The sequence below is a fragment of the Eubalaena glacialis genome, chromosome 13 (genome assembly GCF_028564815.1).
Source record: "Eubalaena glacialis isolate mEubGla1 chromosome 13, mEubGla1.1.hap2.+ XY, whole genome shotgun sequence".
In the NCBI taxonomy this organism is placed as follows: domain Eukaryota; kingdom Metazoa; phylum Chordata; class Mammalia; order Artiodactyla; family Balaenidae; genus Eubalaena; species Eubalaena glacialis.
Window position 1 is genome coordinate 38,822,570 of NC_083728.1, and position 26,964 is coordinate 38,849,533.

Sequence of the window (26,964 nt, forward strand, 5' to 3'; positions counted from 1 at the left end):
ACGAGGAATCTGACCAGTCAAAAAGCAAAGTTTTTTAATCTACTGACAGATGTATGACCAAACAAGTCACCCAGATCACCCCATAGTAAAATCCCATAAGCCCTATTCACACGCTCAGAGCTTCCAACAAGCATTTTAGATCTTAATTCCTTATCGTAAGAAGCAGCCAAGAATTTCTAAATATCTGAGGAAAGCTTCTAACAGGTAAAATAGTAAGCAAAAGAAAATTTTTTTTAAAAAGTTCCTTAATGCCTTCAGACAAATAGTACTTTCATCAAATGAGAACAGGATTTTTTAACTATATATAGAAAAAAAGAGAATCCAGAGAAAAAAAGACAGTTCTTGAAAATTAAAAACACAATAGCAGATATGAAAAACTCAATAGGATGAGTGGAAGATAAGGTTGAGGAAATCTTTGAAAGTGGAAAAGACAAAGATAGAAAATATGAGAAAAGATAAGAATTTTAAGTCTTGTCCAAGAGTGTATAATATACAACAAAAGGATTCTATAAAGAAAAAAAAACAAACTCAGAAAAATGGAAGAAATAAAAATCAAAGAAATAATTCACTTACTATTCCACATCTTCAAGGACATATATCAATAGACTAAAAGGGCTGCCAAGTGTCCAGCATGATGGGTAAAACCAGACCCACAAGACCATCTCTATGAAAGTTTAGAACACTGGGGACAAAAGAGAAAACTCTCCAAACTTCCAGAGAAGAAACAAAGAAATCACATATGAGGGAGTAAGAATCAACATGGTTTCACATTCCTTAACAGCACAATGGAATTGTGAAGACGATGGAGAAATGCTTTTAAAAGTCTAAAGGAAAATGATGTCTAACATGGAATTTTATGCCTGGCCACAATACTTCCAGACATGCAAGACCTCAAAAACATTTACTCTCCATCCTTTCTCAAGAAGATACTGAAGGATGTGTTCCATAAAAATGACAGTAAAGCAAGAGAGAAAAAGATTTGGACTAAAGGAAACAGAAGGTCTGACACAAGAACTGTAGCTCAGCATGGCAGCTGTGCCCAAAGAAGTCAAACAATATGTACCGGAGAAGCCTGCGTGGGTGGGCACGTATGCTCAGGGTTATCACTCCAGGAGGGCCCCTGCCCATCCTACCAGCTATGAAACCTACGGACAGAGTGCCCTGAGCCATTTAACATGTGTTGATTCAGTGTCCACTCTACCTGACAGGTTTATTATGGGTGGTCTACTCCTGAGAACTGGTAGGAGGCTCCAATGAGCACAGAACAGCCCACTCCATGTACCCATATTCCTGCTGTACTTCCAATGCCTGACCCACAGACGGATGCCTTGTCATGCTGAACTAGAGACCTAGTGGGTCACAAAATCAGTTCAGAAAGTTAAGAAAAGCATTGAAATAGGTGTGAGCCAGTGGCACAATCATTTAAAAAGCACACACATATAAATAAAATATTCAAGGGGCATTATCTTTTTAATTTAGTTTCAGGTACACACTTGTAGATATACGTATCTATGTGTGCACTGGGCTGCAATGTGAAATGCATTTCTAACTGGTTTTGGGGTCAAAAGGTTTAAGTCATTGCCCTAAAGAAACTTATACACATACCATAGGAGACCTGGTCAACGATGTTTACAGCAAACACTGTAATAGCAAAAACCTGGCAACCACCTCAGTGTTCTCCAATAGTAGAATAAATTGTGGTAGAATCATACAGCCATGAAGATGAATAAATTACAGCTAAACATAACAAATGGATTGATTTTAAGGATATAACAAGTAGGAAAAGAGTACAAATAAAGCTTAAAGCCATGAAAAACTAAATGTTACATTGTTTAGCAATAGATATAAGAATTTAAAAGCTTTTAAAAAAGAGTAATTGCTTGCTTATCAGTTATTATCTGAGGGAGGAGGTAGGGGCATAGAATTAGAGAGGAGAACACAGGGGAGTTCAAATCTAATAATAATGTTCTTTAAATGTGGGTGTCTGTTACTAAATTTTTAAAAATAATTTGAGCAGACACAGTATAAAAAGAGGAAACATTGCTCAATTTACTCTACGAGGCAAGTATTATCCTCATGCCAAAATTAGACAACAACCATTTGATAAAGGTAAATTAAAGGCCACCTTACTCATTACTACAAATGCAGAAATTCCAAATATCAGCAAATCAAGCATAGCAGCTTATATCACAAAACCATGATTAAATGTAAAATCTGTGTTAATGCCTCTGTAAAAGAGAACAAATTGGTTTTTGATAAACTAAAACACATCACAATGCTCCCACATGTAAAATGAAACAAAGGCTCTGAATCACTATCATTCAAACCTTCTATAGGTCTAAATTTGATAATGAAAAAATAACAGCATAAGCACCTTAAGTACCAAGAAATAGTTCCAAAAACAATTAGGCCACAGGAATTCAGCTAGAGACAATGAAAGGGATAGGCATAAGGACTGCTAGTTTGTTTTAATTTTTATTTTGGCTGCACCTCGCAGCTTGTGGGATCTTAGCTTCCCGACCAGGGACTGAACCCAGGCCCTCGGCAGTGAAAGCGCCGAGTCCTAACCACAGACCGCCAGGGAATTCCCAGGACTGTTGGTTTTTATTGTTAAGTCTTGTAGAACTATTTGAAGTATATACACACACACACAACACACATATATGTAGTTCATATATATAAGTGTGGTTGGTTATATATACATATGTAGTTCTTTGACTAAAATTGAAAAAAGAAGAAAAAACTTCCAAGGATAATAAAGACTGACTTGACTCTAACACGGTCCACCTCTCCTCTCATCAGGATTGAACAGGAGGCCAGTGCTGGGCTGCCTCCTCAACATCCTCCACACCCTCAACACAGTCCTGCCCTGGTGCCTGCTTGCACCTCTGCCTAAAATGCAAATCCTGTCAAAGCTAATTTAACCACCACCTCCGCCCAAATCCATCTCAATCCTTCCTCTTTAAAATTATTCTTGTTGACCCTGAGCCAGGAAGAACTCACTTTCTTTAGGGCCTTTTGTATCACATAGTATCTTCCTGTTCTCCTTGCAAGGTCAGTGTTTGGCTACAACCAAGTAAGGCCCTTTAAGTGAAGGATCTAACTAAAATTTGTATACCCTACAACCGCCGTACCTAGTATAATCTCACAATATACTTTTCTTGCCTGAAAATATTTGCAATCATCCCTTCCTCCTCCTCAAAGAAATATTCCTCCAAAATTTGCTAAATAAAGCACTTCCATCAAATTGTAATTTAAACATTTTAATTTTCCTTTAATAAGTTGGAAATGTCTATTAAAAAGAGCTATGAATCATGCCACTTAAAGCAGTATTAACCAAACACTTTAAAAGGCAGGCATTATCCTGGTGGCAGTTTTAAAACCAGACTAATTCAGACAAAATAGTTGGGGTGGGGAAAAGCTTTATTAAGAAAGTGATATAACTTTATAGAACAAACAGTAATATAAACTAAATCCAACGACTGTATTTTTTAAAGCAGGCCTGGTAACAATTTCATCACTTACTCTTTGTGTGATGCTGCTCAAGTATTAGCAAGCCCACTAATCCCCTCAGCAGAACAAATGACATTCCCTCTAACCCAAAATTTCTTTACACTGAGCAACCTTTTCATCTCTTAGAGATCTCAGACTTACATCCTAAACACCCAGGGAGTTTATTTAAAAAGATTAGTTCAACAAATATTTGAGCTTCTACATCTAACCTCTGGTGATACAGCAGTGAACAAAACAGGCAAAGTCTTGCCCTCATGGAGCTTCTGCTTGTGTGGGTGTGTTGAGGGTGGGGTGGGAAAGGAGGTTGGGGAGAAAATAAGTAAAATATAGTATATATATGGATATATCAGGTGGTGGTAAATGTATGGAGAAAAGTCAGGAAGTGCACTGTGAGTAGAGGTTTTGATTTGAATTAGGATATTCGGGGAAGGCCCTGCTAAGAAGGTGACATTTTAGTCTTTCCTGAAATCTTTATCAGAAGAGAAACAGCAGGAGGCCAATTGGGGGCGGGGGCGGGGATCACCTCACATAGGGCCTTTTAAGGATGTGGGATTTTACACTAGGAGACACAGAATAGGGGGGGAAGGTTAAGCAGTAACATGATCTGACTTCAGTTTTCAGTCCTGCCCGCCCCCATAATGGACAGCAGGGTGCATGGGTGGACGCAGTCCCAGTGAGCAGGTTACTTCCATAATCTGCCTGAGAAACGATGTGGCTTAGTGGAGAGTGACAACAGTAAAGGATTCAGGATATATTTCGAAGATAGAATCAACATGATTTGGATTTTGTCTGACTGGATTTGGGTATGAGATAAAGAACAGAATCATGAAAGACTCCAGGGATTTGGCCTCAGAAACTGGAAAGAAAGTTGTCATTTATACTGAAATCAGAAGTCTATAGGAAGAATAGGTGTTGATAGATGGATATAAAAGTTTAGAGGTCAGGGGAAAGGCTTGAGTTGGGGATATACAAAGGTATGAAAAGGCACAGAACTGGATGAGATCACCAAGAAAGTTGGTGTAGACAGAGAAGAGGTCTAGGGCAGCCACCTTCACCCACAAGATGACTCAATACATCTGGGTTAGGGCCCAGTCATCTGAATTTTTAAACAAGCTTCCCAAGTGACTGTGGTATAACTTCAAAATTTGAAAAATTCCACTGACAAATGTTAAGATAATTCTACTACTTTTTTTCTAACAATCCATGAAAATTTTTCATGAAAAACAAATACCTATCATAAATTAGACCATTAACTCCAAATTCCTTTAATTTCTTTCTGTTTTCAGGATCATTGGTATCATCACCCCAGCAGAATATGACCAGTCCCTTAGCTTTTGCCTCATGAATATAGGACGGGTTTCTGAGAAGGTCTTCAGTATGTGCATTTATCCCCTAAAAGAAGAAAGATAAGTTACTCATGAAAAAGAAACTTATTATATGTATAAAATAGATAACTAATAAGAACCTGCTGCAAAGCAGAATGGACAGGGAAAGAAAATGTTAGAATTTTTTCTTACAATTTATGCGATCAAACAAGTTTACAATCTAACCCTTTTAGATGATTCATAAAACCCACTCAGAAAACTAAACTACAAAACTTACTTAACCTAGGCCTGCAAGAAAATTTTTGTTGGTGGTGGTCATTTAACTGTTTTTCAGAGTCTGAGATTTAATATCCTCATTTTAAGTAGAGCCACCTGCTCATTATACATAGGTCAAAACTAACCAATTAGATGTTAAATTAATATATAACTTTACTTACTAGTGCTCTAAAACATTTTTAAAAAATAAATATTAAAATATTCAACCATAGCTTACCAGTAGATTTTCAAACTGTGCAAAGCTCATTGCAATGGGGGTTGTCCGAGATCTGAGGTCCATGAGTTCAGGGTAAATATCAGATTTCCCCTGAGTCAAAAATAATATGGGATATTTGTTCTGCTTTTGCCGAACCCTAAAAAAGACAGTTTAAAAAATACTTTTCATTGGGGAGATAACCATACATATTGTTTTGAAATTATAGAAAATACTAAAAATATAAAGAAACAAAATTTTAAAAGCATACTCATTACTGAGATATAACCACCATTAACGTGTATTGCCTTTTAGTCAAAAAAAGAAAAATTTAAATTATTCTATACAAGAGTTAAAATATTCTCAGAAATGGGCAAAAAGAAATCCCTTGAGGGCTTACAATTTGTTAAGGAGGATATTATACATCTGTAAAATGAAATACAAGGCATGAGGTGCTACAACCCAGCGGGTGTGGAGGGCATCCCAGTAGAGAATATATACAATGGGACTGAGAAAAATCAAGGGTGAAGTCTGGGAACTTCCCCATCTCCAACTACAATCTCTGTACCCTTAGTCCTAGCTACAGTCTAAGCGTATAGGAGAAAGAAACTGAATTACTCACATTGTGCAAATATCTGCATCAAATGAAGAAAATACTATTCTCCTCTTCCCAGAATTTTCTAAGACAGTTTTTAAAATTATATCCAAAAACAGATTCATGTCAAAATATGTTGATAAGTTACCATCCCATATTCCATCCTATATGGAAGAATAGGAAAACAAAAGTCATTAAATACCTTAGAATCACAGGGCTAGGAAAAATTCTCGAGAACACCTAGTCCAACTCTTATTTTACAGATGAGGAAAGCAAAGGCCTGTGTGAATTATTATCATAATTAGGTATAGAGACACTTATATACAAAGCAATTATAACATCAAAAGACTTTTGCTTTAATAAGGTTAACAAAATAAAAACTAAAACTCTGGAAATTTGAAATCTACCATGACTTTAAAATATTTTTATGCAATCTTCATAAACTGTAAGTGGACAAAAAGACTCCACTTCGTTTGCTAACTCACTACCCAAAAAACCCTGGTAATTAAGAATTACCAGTTAAAAATCTCATTCTTTGAGTCTCAGGCATATCAAGTGCCCTCAATAAATAATAAAAATAATTTTCTAATTATAGCTAAGATACCAAGAGCCCTGTTGATATTCAAATATTAACAATTTTAAGTATTAGTCATTACAATAATTCTAAAAGTTCTGAAAACTAAAAATCACCTACTAGAAAAACCATGGTTGTGCACTTACATGTTAGCCAGGACCGGCTTATCATAAATAGCTACAGAGAAGACATGCTTTAAGGGCAGTTATAGATTATTCTGACCACAACAAATACCAGGATTGCCCAATCATGATGCCTGGATTAACTACTTCCAATGTCCCCCCACCCCAATCAGCCCTGTTACCATGCAGCCTTATCCATTTACACATATCCCCATCTGATACATCCAAGAGTTAGTTGTTTTCCTCGACTAGAAGACTGTTAAGTTTCAGGAAGGCAAGGCTTTATTCTGTTTTCTTCACTACTTAAGCACAGAACTCAGAAAATGCCTGGCCCATAGCAGCTTTTCAATAATAACTGAACAAAAGAATGACTAAATTTCAGAGTGATTTAAAACATGTCTGCAGAAATTTCTTTTCCTGATTAATTATTTCTAGCTACTGCCACTTAACAGAAAACTGCTTAGGCAATTATTTAAGGTATATATTGAGACAGGGGGTTAAAAAAACCAGAAACTAATCAGTTATAAAGTTCTGACTGGCCAGAGTTCTCACTGTTCACTTTATAAGTGTGCCCAGAAACCATCCATATTAATGTGCACATGAGACACATGTAAATTAGAATTTCTACTATAATACATTCATCACTACTTTTAAGAACTCAAATATTAGTGTAAGTGTAAGATATGCTTTACTTAAAAGTTCCAGCAAGCCACGATTTCAGTTTCATTTATTCCATTAAAACAAAGAGATAGGAATGAATGCATTTCAAGAAACGGGGAGGGAGGAACAAAGAATGTGCCACATGGAAAATGACTTACCCTTTGTTGGCAGATCCATTTTATTTCTATGTTAAACCCTACATCTTCTGGCAAAGACTCTAAAACCTAGAGTTGTGTTTGTTGGTGGTAAATTTTGTTTCATTTTTGGTGAGATGAATGGTAGAATAAGAAGGAAAAAAGAAAAACGGATTAATTACAAAAAGCAAACTATAAGAAAACATATCACTAGTAAGGATAAAGTGTTTTGTGCCTTCAGCAAAAACCACTATCTTTTCTTATACTCAAACTGACAACCTGGTTGATGATTAAGTTGAATAAGAAAGTCAAAAGAAATTAAATAGCAAAGGCAGTAGTCTTTAGCAATATCTGTGATAATCGATCACTACTAACCGCAAAGATGATCCTAACCTAAAATCCTTTTCACCATCACTACTGAACAGCTAAAGTGAGCAGTAATAAGATAGGCAGCCTCATGAATTTAAAAAGACATTTGTCATGTTCTCTGAATTGCATTCAGGTATGTCAGTCTACTTTACTAAGATATGGTTATATGAAAAACCATGATTTCTAGCTTGTTGTGAAGGTGGTGAAGCTTAACTAACACCACAGTGATAACCTCCTGTAAAGATGTTAACTCCAAATTAAAGAGGCTCATAAATAAATAAGTCTATATCTATATAAATTAACAAATAATATAGTGTCAATATATCTAAATTATCTAGACACTTTGGACTTCCCTGGTGGCACAGTGGTTAAGAATCCGCCTGCCAATGCTGGGGACATGGGTTCAAATCCTGGTCCGGGAAGATCTCACATGCCACGGAGCAACTAAGCCTGTGCACCACAACTACTGAGCCTGCGCTCTAGAGCCCGTGAGCCACAACTACTGAGGCCCATGCGCCTAGAGCCCGTGGTCTGCAACAAGAGAAGCCACCGCAATGAGAAGCCCGCGCATCGCAGTGAAGAGTAGCCCCCGCTCGCCGCAACTAGAGAAAGCCCACGTGCAGCAACAAAGACCCAATGCAGCCAAAAATAAATAAAATAAATTTATTAAAAAATTAAAAACTAAATTATCTACACACTTTGCAATAACACCTCTTGGGCAGCATAACTAGAAAATCCAATCTAAAATATGAAGCTTGGTTATTAACTTACAAGCAGCTGGTTTGTTCAGTCAGTATTTCAAAGTGTAGAAATCACTTAACATGTATAATATATATGGTATTTAATTTTATAATAGCAAATAAAAGAATGCTAACAGAGTAAGAACACAGCCTGGGACTCTGGTGACCTGGGATCTAGCCCCTGCTGCATGAAAAGTACAGTACCTAAAACAGGTTGTACTCAGTCTCCTGTGGGGCTTTTTGACTTTGTTCTCTGATATGTTTAGCCTTATTTAGTTAACGTACCTGCCACAATTTTACTGGACTAATGCAAAATCAGAAAAATAAGGACAATAGTGTATATTAGTGTTGAGATTGGTATACATCAGATTTGCAGAAGGATTCCCCTTTATACTAAGATTGCGTTTGGCCTTTCTTTGGATTTAAACTTTCTGATTAAATTATAGTGATGGCAAAGTGAATGAATAAATGTGTGTTTAACTTATTTGGCTAAACGAAAGTTGTCAAACCTTTGATAAACAATTTTTTAAAAACCTGTTTTTCTGTTCTATGAAATCACAAGTCTAGAAATCATGGAATTTCTAAGAACCAAACGATTTCAGAATTTTGGACTAGAAGGAATGACTTAGCTGGGCTTCATAAATATCTGAAAATTTATACAAATCATGCTCTAAATGCACTAAGACAATGTCTATTTTAGGGGCTCTCTTGTAGCATCCTTTTTTGGAGAATGAATAATCATGATAAACTGAAATTACCTATTTTTGCCTAAGAAGTCTATTGTACCTGACACATCACCAGAAAAAGACAGTGGAGAAGAGAAAAAATTAGGAAATGGAGCCAGCAAGAAAAGGAGACTCAGCATGGCCAAAGAAGGTATCTGGTATCCACGCAGGCTTGCCTGATGCTGTCAAAGGAATTCCTCTATGAATTGGGTCTAGTTTTAAAATTTTTCATGCCAGTTTTTGTTACACATTTTCAGAGTGAATACTTGAAATCTGTATTTCATTTTAAGTAACCAAGGTACTTATTTTCTTTGGTTGGGGAATTTCTCTCTAAAAGCTAAGGACCAGCCTTACATATTGTAAAAATGCCTCTCCCATCGTCACACTCCCCAACCCCTTTTCTGTGCCCTTTCCTTCCTGTTTATATACAGAAATATGTGAATTTCCTATTCTTACCAAATTAACCCAATGAGGTAGGAATTTTATTCATTTGAGCAAATAAGTTTCTCAAAAAAATAAAAAAAGGCACCATAGGCACACTTCACAAGAATGTATCTTCTCTAAAAAGCATCAAACGTAAGTTTACATTAATGTTGTCTTTTATACAGCCTTTTTAGTGCCCATTTAAAAGACCAAAATAAATTATTCAGATATAACAGAATAATGATAGCCTGCCCTAGTTTTCCTAAGGAACTTACCATCTTAAGAGAAGGAAATGGCTGATTTTCAGAAAAGGAATTTTCCTCCTCAACCACAGATTCTGAAAATTTAAATTACAAAAACTCAGTAGATAAATGCCATTTTATCACTAAGACCTTTTCCTAAATTCTGAAGGCAAAAAAAAGGATGAAGTACTTATGAGATCCTTTCATATATAGTATTTTTGAAGGCTCCTGTATTTATTAATTTTAACCATTAAAACCCCCATTTTCAAAATAAGCATCCTTTATGAAGACTGGTTTACAACATTTAGTAGGAACATCACAGTTTATGACCTCAACAGTGATTATTTTCTTATAAAAACTGTAATATAATTTTAAGAAAGAAGTCACAAGCAGTGATTTGTTATTTCTCAATGGAATTAATAAGGGCTGTGTAATCTTGCTAATACTTCTACTTGAGATACCAAGTTAGAAATTAAGAGAATCTATAGGTACCATTGTGTCTTTGGTACCATTACCATTTAATCCAAAATTGATTATGTCTCAAGGCACACAAGAATTTTTTTCCAAAAGAGAAAAAATTTTACATCAAGATTAAAAAAAAAAAAAATCACCCAGGAACAAACAAAAAGCAAAACAAAAATGACAACAAAAATAACCAACCCTAGTGCATTACAAATTCAAAAACTAAATCATGTAAAATTTTCCAGTCAAATAAATTAAAGGTAAAATTGATTTTACTATTAATAGTTATGAACTATTTACAAGCTTGTAAGGTCATATATATGCTCTGAGAATAATCTTTGGAGTCTTTGGCACCTCACTAATTTCTTCATAAAGGCATTCCAACTATCCTGCTATCCTAAATGCAGATTAACATCTAATGAGTACCTACTATAACCAGAGTACTGTAAATGTTTCAGGGAATATAAAAACATTTCCCCCACCCTTGAGAGGTTTACATCCTGGCGGAAGAGGCAGGACATATAGAAAAATAAAGGGTTAAAAAAAGGACACACCAGGCTAAAATGAATGTCACAGACTATTAAATTCTGTGGAAGTAGAAAGTAAAGTGGAATTACAAAAGGATTTTGCGGGTAGGACAAGCTTTGAGGAAACTGAGGCACAGAGTGGTTAAATAAAGTAACCGAGGTCACAGTTGGTAAATGCTAGAGCTGGTTTCAAACTCCTGGCTCTGGAGCCAGATTCTATACTTGATACATTCTGTACTTTGTAATGTTTAAGAATGTCTGGAAAGAGGGATCTCCCTGGTGGCACAGTGGTTAAGACTCCGTGCTCCCAATGCAGGGGGCCCAGGTTCGATCCCTAGTCAGGGAACTAGATCCCACATGCATGCTGCAACTAAGAGTTCGCATGCCACACTAAGGAGCCTGCGTGCCACAACTAAGGAGCCCACCTGCCACAACTTAGGAGCCCACAGGCCACAACTAAGGAGCCCACCTGCCGCAACTAAGACCCAAATTAATTAATTTAAAAAAAAAAGAATGGATACGTACAAAATTATACAGAATTTTTGATCAAGCTAAGAAAATTCATAAAAGTGAAAAATCATGCTTACTATACATATGACGTGTATGCATTTGACAATTAATACATATAAAGCCTTCATGTCTATAAAATTACATTTATATAACCCAGTATTATATTCATTAAGGTCATCAAGAGTAAGTTAAAATGATAAGGAAATTCATAATGCTAATTATGAAATGAAAACAGTGTTTTCACATTGGTACATACCTTTCAGTTCTTTAGATTTTAGTGCAGTCACATGAGTGAGCTAGAAAACACACACATACACAAAATGTAATCAGAAAAAAAGGCCTTAGTTTATGAAGATATGGTTAATAGAACTATAACTTGAAAAGCTAGCAAGTTAGGAGAAATTATAAAATGTAGAATCATCAGTTTAATAAGAATAAGCACTTACCACTGTACATATTTTATATTTACATACATATGCATAAGATCATGATCAAATACCCAAGTAGGGGAGAATATGAAAATTATTAGGTTAGGAAACTGTTTATACTCAATCAACCAATTATTTAGGTATCTAATGAGAATAAGAAGAGGGATCATGTAAAATTACTTAGTAAAATACAGGAGGATCTTAGATAGTAGCATAGTTATAAAAATCAACAATAGCATAGAAGGCCAAGTATAAAATAAAACAGAGCTAAAGCAGACCAGAGACAACCTAAGATTATGGCTAGCCCCTATGGCCTATAAAGACTTATAGCCCATCTCCTTCAAAAAAGCAAAAAAAAGATGGGGTCCACAGAAACTGTTAAAGACAGATAGATGAGCACGAACCCATTCTTCCTAACAGAACAGAAAACCAAAGCACAGACTCAATACATGCTGTATATATCTAGTCATCCCCATGCACAAAGAGAACATTACTATACACAAACAAGTACAAATAGTCCTAAAACTAAAAGATAATTTACATTTTACACTATTATTACTACCTTTAACAACTGGAGTTGGTCAAAGGTTAATTCTTTTACTGGAATTTCAAATAATTCAACTGGATCAGCATCAAATTTCTAAAAGAGAGAGAGAAAATTGGGCCCCACGTTATTACTGAATGTTTACCCTAAACGGGCCTAATATCTCAATTTACTGATGAGAATAACAGTTTGGTGGCCACAGTGAGCCCACGCAGGGGAGCCCCTGCTACCGAACACCACCTCCCAGCTCTTAAATTCTGGCTTTTGTTTTTAATGTAGGTGGGAGTGCCTGGAAGAAAAAAGCTGGGAAGAAGCTGTAGCACTAAAGACACACTGAGAACCAAGCCACAAGTCAGTCATTTCCCCTACATCCTGTCATGCTGTATACATTTTATTTGACATATATCCATGCTACATGACTAGGAAATCAACAGGCATGCAGGATCTAAGTAAGGATTAGTTTCTATCAGTAAGTTTCTAAACTTTTCTAAACCTTTTAAACTGAAGTTTGGTTAAAAATAGCCACAGAAATCAACTGTCATGTCGTCTGGTTAGCTGTAAGTAGTAATATTTAATAGGAACCCTAATCTATTATAAATGCTTTCCCAAGGAGCAAATCTGTTTTATTAGATTTTAATATCATATCAATTGTCACACTGTTTAGGCACTTCTATCTTAAGAAAATGAGTTAATGTATCACCAATAAATCATCAATCCAACAAATATATTAAAATCCGTTACATTTATATTCATTCATGTATATATAGTATGAGGCTATATACGTATAAATTTCTTCTGGAAGGACACGCAAGAACCTATTAAGAGAAGGGAGTACGGCCAAGGAGAAAAAGTAAAGGAAGATTTACTTTTCATTTCATAATCTTCTGAACTACTTATAATTTTATAAATGAACATAAATTGTTTTTTTAAGGAAAATACCAACTTAAAAATTAATACTAAAAAATATATAATTCATTGCTTTCATTCCGCAATTAACTGAACCAGGTTCAACTTAAGAGCAGGACAAAGTCTGGCGAAAACTGGGGATCAGTTATACTACTCTTCAATTAGCCCTCATGGATTTTTAGAAATTACAGCTAGAGTCATTAATCTCAATCTTGGTTAGTGAGTTCCTTCACCACTCCATTCCTTCTCATTTCGCTTTGCATTAACATTTCCCCACAGCAAAAACAACCTGCCCCAATTCTATTAAGTAATTCTACTTCTGTCATCTAAATAGGTGCATCTCGGGAATTCCCGGGAGGTCCAGTGGTTAGGACTCAGTGCTCTCCACTGCCAAGGGCCCAGGTTGAGTCCCTGGTCGGGGAACTAAGATCCCACAAGCCACACAGCGTGGCCCCCCAAAAATAAATAAATTTAAACAAATAAATAAATAAATTTAAACAAACAAATAGGCGCATCACCTTCCTTCCTTCTCCTAATACCATTTCACAGAAAGGGAAGGGTCCTTTTCTATAAATGATAATCCAAACTGATTTGACTGTTTAGAATCCACTAGCAGGCAGAGTTAGGTGCCTTGTCATATGTGCCTTGCATACTACACCATGCAGTGTCTGGTACATGTTAGCAAATCAAACTTTATCTTGAAGTATACTTAATTTACAACATTGTGCTACTTTCAGGTGTACAGCAAAGTGATTCAGTTATACTTTTATATATGTGCGTATATATATATAAGTAATTATATATCTATTCTTTTTCAGATTCTTTTCCATTACAGGTTATAAGATATTGAATATTGTTCCCTATGCTGTACAATAGGACCTTGTTGTTTATCTATTTTATATATAGTAGTTTGTATCTGCTAATTCCAAACTCTTGATTTATACCTCAACCACCCCTTTTCCCCTTTGGTAACTATAACTTTGTTTTCTAAGTCTGTTTCTGTTTTGTAAATAAGTTCATTTGTGTCATGTTTTAGATTCCACATGTAAGTGATATCATATGGTATTTGTCTTTTTCTAACTTACTTCAATTAGTATGATAATCTCTAGGTCCATTCATGTCACTATAAATGGCATTATTTTATTCTTTTTTATGGCTGAGTAGTATTCCATTGTATGTGTGCCTATCTTTACACATTCATCTGTATCCATTCATCTGTCAATGGACATTTAGCCATGTCTTGGCTATTGTGAAGAGTGCTGCAATGAACACTGGGGTGCATGTAGTTTTTCAAATTATAGTTTTCTCCAGAAATCCCAGGAGTGGGATTGCAGGATCATACAGCAACTTGATTTTTTAGTTTTTTGAGGAACCTCCATACTGGCTGCACCAATTTACTTCCCACCAACAGTGTAGGAAGGTTCCCTTTTCTCCATACCCTCTCCACCATTTATTATTTTTAGACTTTTTGATGATGGCCATTCTGATTGGTGTGAGGTGATACCTCATTGTAGTTCTGATTTGCGTTTCTCTAACAATTAGAGATACTGAGCATCTTTTCATGTGCCTGTTGGCCATCTGTATGTCTTCTTTGGAGAAATGTCTATTCAGTTCTTCTGCCCACTTTTTTTTTTTTTTTTAAAGGGTCTCATCTTTTTTATTTATTTATTTATCATTTATTTATCACTTATTTTTGGCTGTGTTGGGTCCTCATCTCTGTACGAGGGCTTTCTCCAGCTGTGGCAAGCGGGGGCCACCCCCTATCGCGATGCACGGGCCCCTCACTATCGCGGCCTCTCTTGTTGCGGAGCACAGGCTCCAGACGCGCAGGCTCAGCAGTTGCGGCCCACGGGCCCAGCCGCTCCGCGGTATGTGGGGTCCCCCCAGACCAGGGCCCAAACCCGCGTCCCCCGCACCGGCAGGCAGACCCCCAACCACTGCGCCACCAGGGAAGCCCCTGCCCACTTTTTGATCGGGATTTTTTTTTTTGATATTAAGCTGTATGAGCTCTTTGTATATTTTGGAAATTAATCCCTTGTCAGTAGCATCATTTGCAAATATTTTCTCCCAGTCAGTAGGTTGTCTTTTTGTTTTGTTTATGGTTTCCTTTGCTGTGCAAGAGCTTTAAAGTTTAATTAGGTCCCATTTGTTTATTTTTATTTCCATTACTCTAGGATATAGATCCAAAAAAATATTGCTGCAATTTATGTCAAACATTCTGCCTATGTTTTCCTCTAAGAGTTTTATAGTATCTGGTCTTACATTTAGGTCTTTAATCCAATTTGAGTTTATTCTTATATATGGTGTCAGAGAATGTTCTAATTCATTCTTCTACATGTAGCTGTAGAGTTTTCCCAGCCTTAACTTTAGATCAACACAATGGAAAATGATACCCAACACAGTTTTAAAGAAAATGCCAAAGAAAAGGGTTTTAAAGAACCCTCCTAGTTTAAGTCCCTCAGAAATCACTTGGTTAACTTGTATACTGAAGTCCAGATACTATATAATTATTACAATTATTTCTGTACAACAGTAATTATAATTTTAAAGAAATTATATGCTTTTCAAATCTCCTTCTGGACTTTCTCCTCTATCATGTCCTCTTTTCCGTTCTCACCGTCTCTACTCCAGTTCAGGCTTGTCTTAAGTTTTGGCCCACATTTCCACTCCCCTTGTCTCTAGTCTCTGTCCTCTTAAGTTGTCCTTACATCAGGTACCAAAATATTCATCTGGAAGTTTACTTCTAAACATTTCCCTACTTGGTTCAAAAGTCTTTCAAAAAAAGCCCCTAGCTCCTAAGTCTAAACCCCTGAGGCTCTCCACTATCTGGCTCCGAAGCACTTCTCCAATTTTATTTTTCACTGTGGCTCTTCCCACTAGTCAAATCATATAAGCCTATTAACTTGAGAAAAAGCTTGAAGCAAAAAGAGAAAGGAGCCTGAAAACAAACACTCTGATAGCTTCCTTTCCTACCTCAACAGAGGGACAGTGGCAGAATGATACAGAAACCACGTGTAATATCCTTTTTGTTAAATAACATAAAAAAAGGAAAGTTCAGCAATACAGAGAAAATACTCTAGAAAATTAATTCCTGACTCCTCCCTCTCTCTCGATGTTGTAGGAAGGAGCTTGAGAGAGGAAAGAATTGGCAGTAATTCCCCAAGAAAATGAACTAACCAACTCTATTAAATAAATAAATAATTAAATATATAGTCATCCATCAGTATCTGCAGGGGATTGGTTCCAGGACTCCTCACAGATACCAAAATCTACAGATGCTCATGTCCCTTATGTAAAATGGCATAGTATGTGTATACAAAACTTCCTAGTTTTAAAACCTATTGTCTAACTGTAAGAGTTTAAAATAAAGGAATTTCTACATACCTTTTTCATAGTCAAACAACAGGTCAGATCATGATACACTACAGGCACAAAATCTTTTGAAAGATGTACATCAAATTCTACAAAGGCTGCACCCTGACAGAAATAAAAGAAACAAGTATTTGAAAAATATTATCTGGCCCACGATACATCTAAAACTATAAGAACATGAGAAATTTATTGTTCACCATAAAATTACAGACTTGTACACACAAAACTTCTTCATGAATTATTTAATGCTATACTTCAAGCTTTTCCTAAAAGGTAATTTCTTCTTTTAAAACAATTATAATTTCTTTTTTGCAATAGCACAGCAATTTTTTCCTGGCAAAATGGATTCTGATCCTACTCGAACACACCCTGGGGCCCTTCTGTAGCAGTGGATAGCCTCCACCAGTGTCACCTCTGCTACTGCTATTAGCAGAAATGGCGCCTGGAGCATGGCTACCTCGCACCTCGTTGCCCCTACACACCTCAGATGGACAGGGGAACCTCAACGGTGAGGTGGGAACAAGAATAAGCTTCAGTCTCTTAGCTCTGCTCCTTGGTGCACTTGAGCAGTACACTTTACAACCTTTCTTAATAAAACCTCAATAATCATATTGAAGAGGAAACTACAACTTCTGCTGAAAAGAAAGAGAAAGCAGAAATGGGCAACAAGAATGATGCATATGCCAAATTTCCTAATAGAAGCCTAAACAGAAGGAAGGTGGACACAAGTTTAGACTTAAGTCAGATCCATCATGACATATGAATTAATCCAAATAAAGGCTGAGAACATAAACTGACATACAAATTTGTGCGTTCATTAAAAGAAAGCCAGCTGGGATCAAAGAATACAAGGTTTGAGGATTCTGTAGTGTGTCTATGGCCCAGAGAAGTGCTGTATAAGAATGGATGGACACGTTTCCATCCCTTACCCTAGCTTTAGGTCAAGGAAGATGCTCAACTTTTCAGTACATATGGATCAGAGACTAGAACCAAAGGAGCCTACTTCCTCAATGACTTCTGAAGCAGGAAATAAGCTTAGCTCCTTCTGTTGTCAACAAGACAATGACACAAATCATTTTTACCAAAGAGAACAAACCCTATGTCCCCTAAATAGTTACAACGATTAAAAGAAATTATAACTTCCCAGTTTAAAAGTTTAATTTTACATGATCACCATCCTTTAGAAAGATAAATTTACTAAGAGATAAAACTTGATCTCAAAATTCATGTGTAAGGGACTTCCCTGGCAGTCCAGTGGTTAAGACTCCGCGCTTCTATTGCAGGGGTGCGGGTTCGATCCCTGGTCAGGGAACTAATCCCGCATGCCGTGCAGTGCAGCCAAAAATTTAAAAAAAAGAAAAAATTCATGTGTGAGCAAGCTTTAAGAAATAAGCCAATAATAACCAAAATCTCTTCAAAGATGTCTTTAACATTAAATCAAACCAGCCTTTCATAACTAACATAAGATCCATAAGAGTACAAAGGGTTTCAACAGAAGAAAAGGGCTTAATGAAATCCTCTCTCAAAAAGCAGAGACCCTAAAAATTCTTTATCAGGGATCTTCATGTGTTGACAGCTAATAAAACCACGTTTAGATTACTTAGCTACAATGAACTAAAACTGGTTCCAAATAATGACCTACAGCACAACATACTCACAGATTTAATATCCTTCCAATACAAAGAACTATCCACTATTAACATTTCTAAACATTAAAATAAATAATTATGATAATCAATCTAATATGTCATGAAATACAAAATGCATCATTATTTTATATACCACTAAGATGGAGAAAAAACAATGCCAATCAAACCATGACAAGCTAAAACAGCTGTAAAACTATCCCAATTTTAGAGAGATTAAAATATGAAAAAAGTATGTCTTAGAATAGATGTTCGCTCATATAAGTGATAAAGTTAAACATCTGACAAATCAAATTTATTTGGTGAACTATTTTAAAAAAGGCTAAGTTTAAGGCATGTGGAGGACACTGGAAAAAAACCAAAATAAAATGAGATGCTCCTCCATTTTCCCCTTAGTTTAACTTGAGAACATGAGGCTTAACTTGAGGTATAGTGGAATGCGGGGGGAAATACACAGGTTCTTGATTAAAAATGTCAAGTTTCAGGTGCTGAAAAAACTAAAAGCTAAAAAAAAAAAAGGACTAACTCTGAATAATTATATAAAAGGAGTTAAGAAATTCAACATAATCAAGTTGGTATACAGGATGCAAACTGACAGACTTTAAAAAGTGTTACATAAAATCACTATCAAATCCTTCTGTAAACATTATTTCCAAAGTGAGTATCTAAATGAGCATAGTAATTCAATTGATGAAATGCAGTGCTTAATGTGGAATGTTTTTCATGCCTCAAACACTTAAAATGATCTCAAAAAAAAAGGATGCTTAAAAAACAAACAAATGGGACAGAATTAAACTTAAAAGCTTTTGTACAGCAAAGCAAACCATCAACAAAACGAAAAGACAACCTACTGAATGGGAGAAAATATTTGCATGTGATTATGACTCATGAGGAGTTAATAGCCAACATATATAAAAAGCTCATGCAACTCAACATCAAAAAAACAAACTACCCAAGTAAAAAACTGGCAGAAGAAATGAATTGACATTTTTCCAAAGAGGAAATGCAGATGGTCAACAGGCACATGAAAAGATGCTCAGGGACTTCCCTGGTGACGCAGTGGATAAGACTCCGCGCTCCCAATGCAGGGGGCTCAGGTTCGATCCCTGGTCAGAGAACTAGATCCCACATGCATGCCACAACTAACAGTTCGCATGCCACAACTAAGGAGCCTGCCTACTGCAACTAAGACCTGGTGCAACCAAATAAATAAATAAATAAATTTTTTTTAAAAAAAAAAGATGCTCAGCATCGCTAATCATTAGGGAAATGCAAATCAAAACTACAATGAGTTATCACCTCAAAACTGTCAGAATGGCTATCATCAAAAAGAACACAAATACAAATGTTGGAAAGGATGTAAAGAAAAGGGAGCCCTCCTACACTGTTGATGGGAATGTAAACTGGTATAGCCACTGTGGCAAACAGTATGGAGGTTTTTCAAAAAATTAAAAAGAGAACTACTATATGATCCAGCAATTCCGCTCCAGAGTGTACAAAGAAAACAAAAACACTAATTCGAAAAGGCATATGCACTCCAATGTTCACAGCACATTAGTTACAACTGCCAAGATATGGGAGCAACCTAAGTGAATGGATAAAGAAGGTATGTGTGTGCGTGTGTATACACACACACACACACACACACACACAATGGAATACTGCTCAACCATTAAAAAAGGATGACATTTTGCCATTTGTAATAACATGGATGGACTTGGAGGGTATTATGCTAAGTGAAATAAGTCAGAGAAAGACAAATACTGTATGACATCACTTAGGTGGAATCTAAAGAACATAACAACTAGTGAATATAACAAAAAAGAAACAGACTCACAGATACAGAGAACAAATTAGTGGTTACCAGCGGGGAGAGGGAAGGCGGGAGGAGGGGCAATAAAGGGGTAGGGGGTTAAGTGGTACAAACTATTAGGCTTAAAATAAGCTACAAGGATATATTGTACAACACGGGGAATACAGCAAATATTTTATAGTAACTATAAATGGAGAATAATCTTTAAAAATTGTGAACTACTATATTGTAGAGCTGTAATTTATATAATATACATCAGCTATACTTCAAATTAATTAATTAATTAATTTTTAAGAGGATGCTTAGGATTCCATTGTTTTAACTCCAATCTTCACCATGAATCTAAATAAAAATGCCTAGAAATACTTTATCTTCACTTAGGAATATATTCAGAAAAAGCATAAATATTCTCCCTTTTAACCTATTAATGCAGACTGAAGGAGGCTCTCCAGACCTACATTTCTCTACTTTTCTACCTTTGGACCACTAGTCCAAAGTTGTTTAAAGAAAGAGAGATTCACTTACATGACTAGCAGCATTTCTTAAAGAAGCGATAGTATTTTCTTGAACTTTAGCAAGCCTGAAAGAAAAGAAATATATAGAAATATAGTTATCATTACTATAGAAAAGATAAATTTAGTAAAGAAGTCAACTACATTTTCAACAATGGACATAGTACTTATTCTCTATTTTGAGGCTAACTTTGCCATCCCCAAAATAAGACTGTGACCATCACTTGGTTGGTGTGTGCATTCATTCCATAAATCAAGCTCTAACAATTTTAGGTATTTACAAGCTGAATACAGACATATCCTATACCACCCTATACCTCCCCAAGTGAGGTGACCGGTTAAGGAAAACAATCCTTTGCAATGGGCATGAAGTAGTGGAGAAACTTGCTCCCTGCATTGAAGCCTCAGGTGACTTGATACTGGCAGACCAGGGAAGGGTGGAAAAAGGCAGATACAGCAACAAGGTGAAAGTATGGAAACTGTACTGAGAACAGGTGAGGAAACTAAGACCCTGAAAGAACAACATGCTGAAAGTCAGGACCACAACACAGACACACTGATGTCATCAGGCTGACTGCATCAAGCTCTCCCCTCCTGGCTTTCTAGTTTTAATGTCTCTCTCATCAATTCAGCAGAATACTAAAAAGACTGACCAGAATCTTACAAGAGGGTTAGTCTCTAATTAATTTGAACTGGAAACCCCAATTACCAAATTACGTTTAAATCCCAGGGTAATAATTAAAAGGATCATTTGACCTTTTAGTTGGTCAAACCTATTTAACTTTATCAACCATGAGCTACCAAATGCTAGTACTACTCAAATATTCAACCTACTGAGCCGTTGTTGTAGAATTCCCTGCACCTCGATGTCCAACATCCAATGGTATTCTTGGCTTCCAATACTTGGAAAATGAAGATTTCATGTCACAATTGTATCCTGGTAACGGCTTAATAATTATATAGTCAACTTTCATATGAAAAAAAGGGGGAAGGGAAATAAAGACAATTAAAAAAAGGCTATGACGAGCTCAATTACACTTAAAAACCACTCAAAACTGCTTTATCAATCGATCAAATAGAAAGAAATCAAGTCAAAACGCATTCAAATTAAAGCTTCCAGAAAATTAGATATGTCCTCATTGTTATTGTATTTGTTAATATTCTAAAACAACTTATTAATTTAATTCTTTACCATTCTCAAAAGCTCAATTTGAAACTAATTAAAATCCTAACTTAATCTGCTTATTTGTAAAGGGTCACCCTGCTTCTCCAGGCTTACCTCTCACTTTGCCTATTGTTTTTCTGGAATTTCTGCTCATGATGGGAAGAGTAAGGATTCCAGCACTCTTCCCACTCTCTGCAATGGTGGATGATAAGAGGCATGCTGTACCCACATGTCCAGGAAGAGCATCGCCCTGAACTATGTGTTCACTGAGATCTTCCTGAAAAATGAGGTTAAGAATAACCCAAATTCTTTTACTTCAATATTTTCCATTTAAAGATCAAAAGACACCCTTTAAAATCAACTCGGAATCTATGGAGGAAGATGAGTAAGAAATACAACCAAATTTATATTCAGGTAATTTAGATAGCTTTGTTGTAATGAGTAACACATTTTCTTTTAGCATATAAAGATATTTAGTATATAGTATATTTAAGATTTTATGTGTTACTTTATTGATCAAAACTGTTGATTTGCACTTCTGATCCTCTAACATGTATTAGGCGAATATAAAGCTCAGACTGAAAGTTTTTAAGTACTTTTACATTCCAAGACTAAGATATACCTGTAGTGACTTTTAATGTATACTTTATTCTTTAAAAATGCATCTACACAGATGACACAGAGGGATAGGACACCGAATACTCAACTTTGAGATTATACAGCATATTTTATCCGCCTAGTCTATGAATAAATGTGTATTTCCAAAACTGCTAACCAAATGAAAGGGAAGTTAGGCTGCTCGAGAGGTTATTAAGAGGTAGGTACTAAAAGAACAAGGAAATGTTCAACCAAAACCTCATATTTTTAGAATAAAAGTCTCACAGATCTTATTAATTAGGCAAGATCTAATTATAAGGTTATAACTTTATTATAAGTGTTACTTACTGGATTCTAATCCATCCTGCATTTTGCTATTTTAAGAAACAGTGGCTAGGTGCTACTGTTGGGCAAGGAATATTCCCTATTCTCAAAAAGCTAAACTCTAATCTAGTGGAAATGAGAGTGGAAACACCAAAGAGCCAGGACCTTAGGGGAGGACCCAGTGCTATTCGTGAGGAGCAGCTGAACAGCCCATAAGCAGAGAGCTCTAGTGTAAAGTGGCACAAGCAGCTCTGGAAAGTTGGCAGCACAGATTCTGAATAACCTGGCACAATTTTCATAGCAACTATTTTTTCCTACATATTTATAATATCAAGTAAAGTTGCAAAAATGGGTCTACTGTTAAAATGAATTCTTATAAAATGCTTCAATAAACCACAGACTTCAGTCATAAAGGACTCAATCATGCTAGCTACATCAGTTTGCCACCAAGAGTTACACAGCCTGCCCTTACTTCTATCCTTGGAAGCTCCTCTGGATACAATTCATTTATATTTAGAATAGACACAGACATCAAGACATCTGGTCTTGATTTAAAACATCAATTCTGAATTCTGCAGCCTGTGGAATGAAAACCCCATTTACAGAAAGATAGACAAAATGAAAAGGCAGAGGACTATGTACCAGATGAAGGAACAAGATAAAACCCCAGAAAAACAACTAAATGAAGTGGAGACAGGCAACCTTCCAGAAAAAGAATTCAGAATAATGATAGTGAAGATGATCCAGGACCTCGGAAAAAGAATGGAGGCAAAGATCGAGAAGATGCAAGAAATGTTTAACAAAGACCTAGAAGAATTAAAGAGCAAACACCTAGAAGATTAAAGAACAAACAAACTGAGATGAACAATACAATAACTGAAATGAAAAATACACTAGAAGGAATCAATAGCAGAATAACTGAGGCAGAAGAACGGATAAGTGACCTGGAAGACAGAATGGTGGAATTCACTGCCACGGAACAAAATAAAGAAAAAAGAATGAAAAGAAATGAAGACAGCCTAAGAGTCCTCTGGGACAACATTAAATGCACCACCATTCGCATTATAGGGGTCCCAGAAAGGGAAGAGAGAAAGAAGGGACCCGAGAAAATATCTGAAGAGATTATAGTCGAAAATTATTGAAAACATCAATTCTGAAGTTCTCAATTATATTTTTAATAGTACCTGAATCTGTCAACTCTTGCGTTTTTAAAATCTGCTAACATGTATAGAGTAAACATCTAAAAAGTTGTATGAATGTTGCATTTACACAAATTAAACTATGATAAAAATCAAAACATATGTAAAAATAAGCTCTTGTCTGCATTGTCTCTCACCCCCCTCAGTGAAATATACTCACCTCAAAAAAATCAAATATTAGTTCCAGGTTATCTGGTTCCATTGTCTGTATACTATACTCTGTCCAACGATCAGGCTGTAAGCCATACCCACACTCCGGCTGTGAATGCCTGCACTTGAACTCATTGTCGCTTATTAAGGATATCTCCAGAGTATTGGACATTTTGTGAAGAAGAGTGGGAGATACCCTATCATCGTCATCTTCCTCCAGACCCTCTAGTGTCAGCTTTACCCTACATAAAAGGAAAAAATAATGAAATGCAAAAAGTGAAAAAGAGGGAAAATCCATATAAATGTTACCAAAACATTAAATTTAAAAATGCTCCTTGTATATGCTAAACCCTCAAATAAAAATATTACACAGACTACACATACTACAGGTTAAGGCATTAGTTATACTTTATAAAATAGTGATGTTTTTATCTCCACACATTTCTGCAAAGTATTAAAATGAGATAAATGCTCATTATGCCTAAGGCTGTTTCCATTAATTCTTTAGGTTTTTTAAAATGAATCTAAAAGGACATTTACTATTATCCATTTATAATTGGCTATCTAAATTTCTTATGAGAAGTTTCACAAATATATATATAAAACAAGTACAAATTTGAACCATATTCTGTTAGTGTGCATTAAAAGACTGTTAAGAGTTGGTAGTTGTAAATTTTTAAATTTCCTCTTTCTTCTCCTCACCACAGTGAGTCCAGGTACTTTGTGAACAGCACACCATTAAAGAAAATTATTGTATTAAATATATATATTTGTATGTATTCATGGTTTTATGTATACGTATGTACCTTTTTAATGAAACAAATGAATAAAAAAATAAACCAAGAGTCTAAAACTCTTATAGACTCCACAGCAATGAAAACAAAAGACAAGTTACCCAGCCTATTGGGTCACAAAGACTAGTTTACTCCCAATGAGAAGCGATTAGTTGCACAGAGCACTTGTAATGCCAAACAGTCAACTCAATTCTAGAATATTTCTTGCACCAACTGGAATGTACATAGATTAAACAACTCTAATACCAGTGATGTAGAAGCAACGTTATTGTACAGAATACAGCTGCGCTAGGAAAACTTTTCATTCTAGATTTAAATGAGCTCCACTTAATAATACAAGTAACAGAACTGTATTAGTGAGGCCTGCTCTCTCCGAATGACATTGCTGCCTTCAACCACCGTGCAGACTTGCCTCACAGGCACACACTCTGACACCTTCCAGAGGGGATATGAACACAGGTTATTCAATTAGTAATAATGTTCCGTAATCATACTGTAAAACCAAAAGTAGCACCACTTTAATAATCCAAACAAAAATGATCATCTCTTCTCTCCAAACTCTTAGGAACAGTTCTGAACAACTAATTTACTGATTTTGTTGGTGAGCCTGAAGGAACAAACATTCTCTACCAGGACATATGAAAAGCGACCACAAGTGGATAGTAATGAACAAGCAAGGAAGGGATGGAAGATTAAAAATGGCTATTCTAGGGACTTCCCTGCTGCTCCAGTGGTTAAGATTCCACGCTCCCAATACAGGGGGCAGGGGTTCGATCCCTGGTCAGGGAACTAGAATCCCACATGCCGTAGCCAAAAAAAAAAAAAAAAAGGCTAATCTACAAATAGCAATGTGCATCTATCCCCCCCCAAAAAAATCAAGTTTAAAGGGATCTATGAAAGAATTTAGTTCTAAATGAACTAAATATTAAAGGTTTTACTCAAACAGCTATATAAATGTTATAGTCTATCATAAGTAACATTGCTTTCCAAGTTCTGGTGGAATCAAGTGAAAGAGAAACTTGTGTTGTTGAAAACGTGGTGGTAATGAGATAAAACATCATGTCTAGTGTTTTATTTAAAATGTAAATGCTGTTGCTAAGTTTTTAAAAGTCCTGATAAACTTGCAGATAAATTTATTTTCTAGCCATGGAAGGCTTAACCTATCAATAATATGAATTTGGGGGAAAAAAGATGGTCAAAACAAACATTGGTTTCTAGCTATGCATAATTATTTCAGTAGGAATCAGTCACTTAATTTGTAGAGCCCAACTAAGTATGGTTATAAAAATCTTCCAGTTTAAGCCTAAGCAATACAATAATACATACAAACACTCAATTACTATATAAACAAGAACAGTACAGGACTCAGTATGCATGTGCAATCCAATCAGAACCCCATTAATTATCTATTAATTTTTTTTTTTGGCCATACCGTGGCATGCAGGATCTTAGTTCCCCAACCAAGGATCGAACCTGTTCTCCCTGCAGTGGAAGCAGAGTCCTAACCACTGGACTGCCAGGGAATTCCCTCTATTAATTTCTTAATTACAGTCAAAGAAAAAAAAAATCCTAATAAGCCCAACCAACCAAGGCTTTATCTTCTACTGCTACCTTTATTTCAAGGTCTTATGCTAATAAAACACTTTACAGCGGTTAATACAATTTATTTGCTTCCTTTAACATGTAAATAAAATATTCAGTTATTTATGACTAACTGGTTAGAGAATCTTTGTGATCAAATGGATCTTGCAGATCAGCCACGTGGTCCAATTACCTAGGTTTTTCAGAAGCAAAGCAGAGGCCTAGAAAAGCTAATGAACAGAGGCAAGGTACACCCAAAACTCTTTACTCACAGAATAGCCAATGGAAAGGACTGTGAAGTGTTACCCACCCTCTCCCTTAGGTATTTTATGACTGGTATAGGTACGTACTATAATATTTTCAGCAGTTATTGTAAAACATTTATGGATTTACAAACTGCAACATCATTATCAATTTTATTCTGAAGATAATAAGTATTACTATTAATTACTTCAGTTACTGAAAATGGCCCTTTCAACCCAGCCCTGACATTTTGTCAGAAAAAGCTGCATAACGTATCAAGACTTAGAACTCTCTGTCCCA

General features: G+C 35.9%; 1 protein-coding gene across 9 annotated transcripts in view; it reads right to left on the reverse strand.

Annotated features, from left to right (window-relative positions):
• GPCPD1 (glycerophosphocholine phosphodiesterase 1) overlaps positions 1–26,964 on the reverse strand; it is a 59,552-nt gene that overhangs the window by 8,884 nt on the left and 23,704 nt on the right. For 6 of the 9 annotated variants that reach the window (XM_061207916.1, XM_061207913.1, XM_061207909.1 and 3 more), the window contains 12 exons: positions 24,057–24,288; positions 21,891–22,053; positions 21,446–21,578; positions 20,625–20,679; positions 16,653–16,745; positions 12,381–12,458; positions 11,647–11,686; positions 9,925–9,986; positions 7,417–7,482; positions 5,930–6,066; positions 5,332–5,467; positions 4,745–4,905 (listed from right to left, as the gene is read on the reverse strand). In XM_061207916.1, coding sequence (XP_061063899.1) covers positions 4,745–4,905; positions 5,332–5,467; positions 5,930–6,066; positions 7,417–7,482; positions 9,925–9,986; positions 11,647–11,686; positions 12,381–12,458; positions 16,653–16,745; positions 20,625–20,679; positions 21,446–21,578; positions 21,891–22,053; positions 24,057–24,288 — 1,356 coding nt within the window. Of the gene's footprint in view, positions 1–1,196; positions 1,350–4,744; positions 4,906–5,331; positions 5,468–5,929; positions 6,067–7,416; positions 7,483–9,924; positions 9,987–11,646; positions 11,687–12,380; positions 12,459–16,652; positions 16,746–20,624; positions 20,680–21,445; positions 21,579–21,890; positions 22,054–24,056; positions 24,289–26,964 lie in introns of those variants that run through there. The other 3 variants (XM_061207911.1, XM_061207912.1, XM_061207914.1) reach the window with 3 other exon arrangements.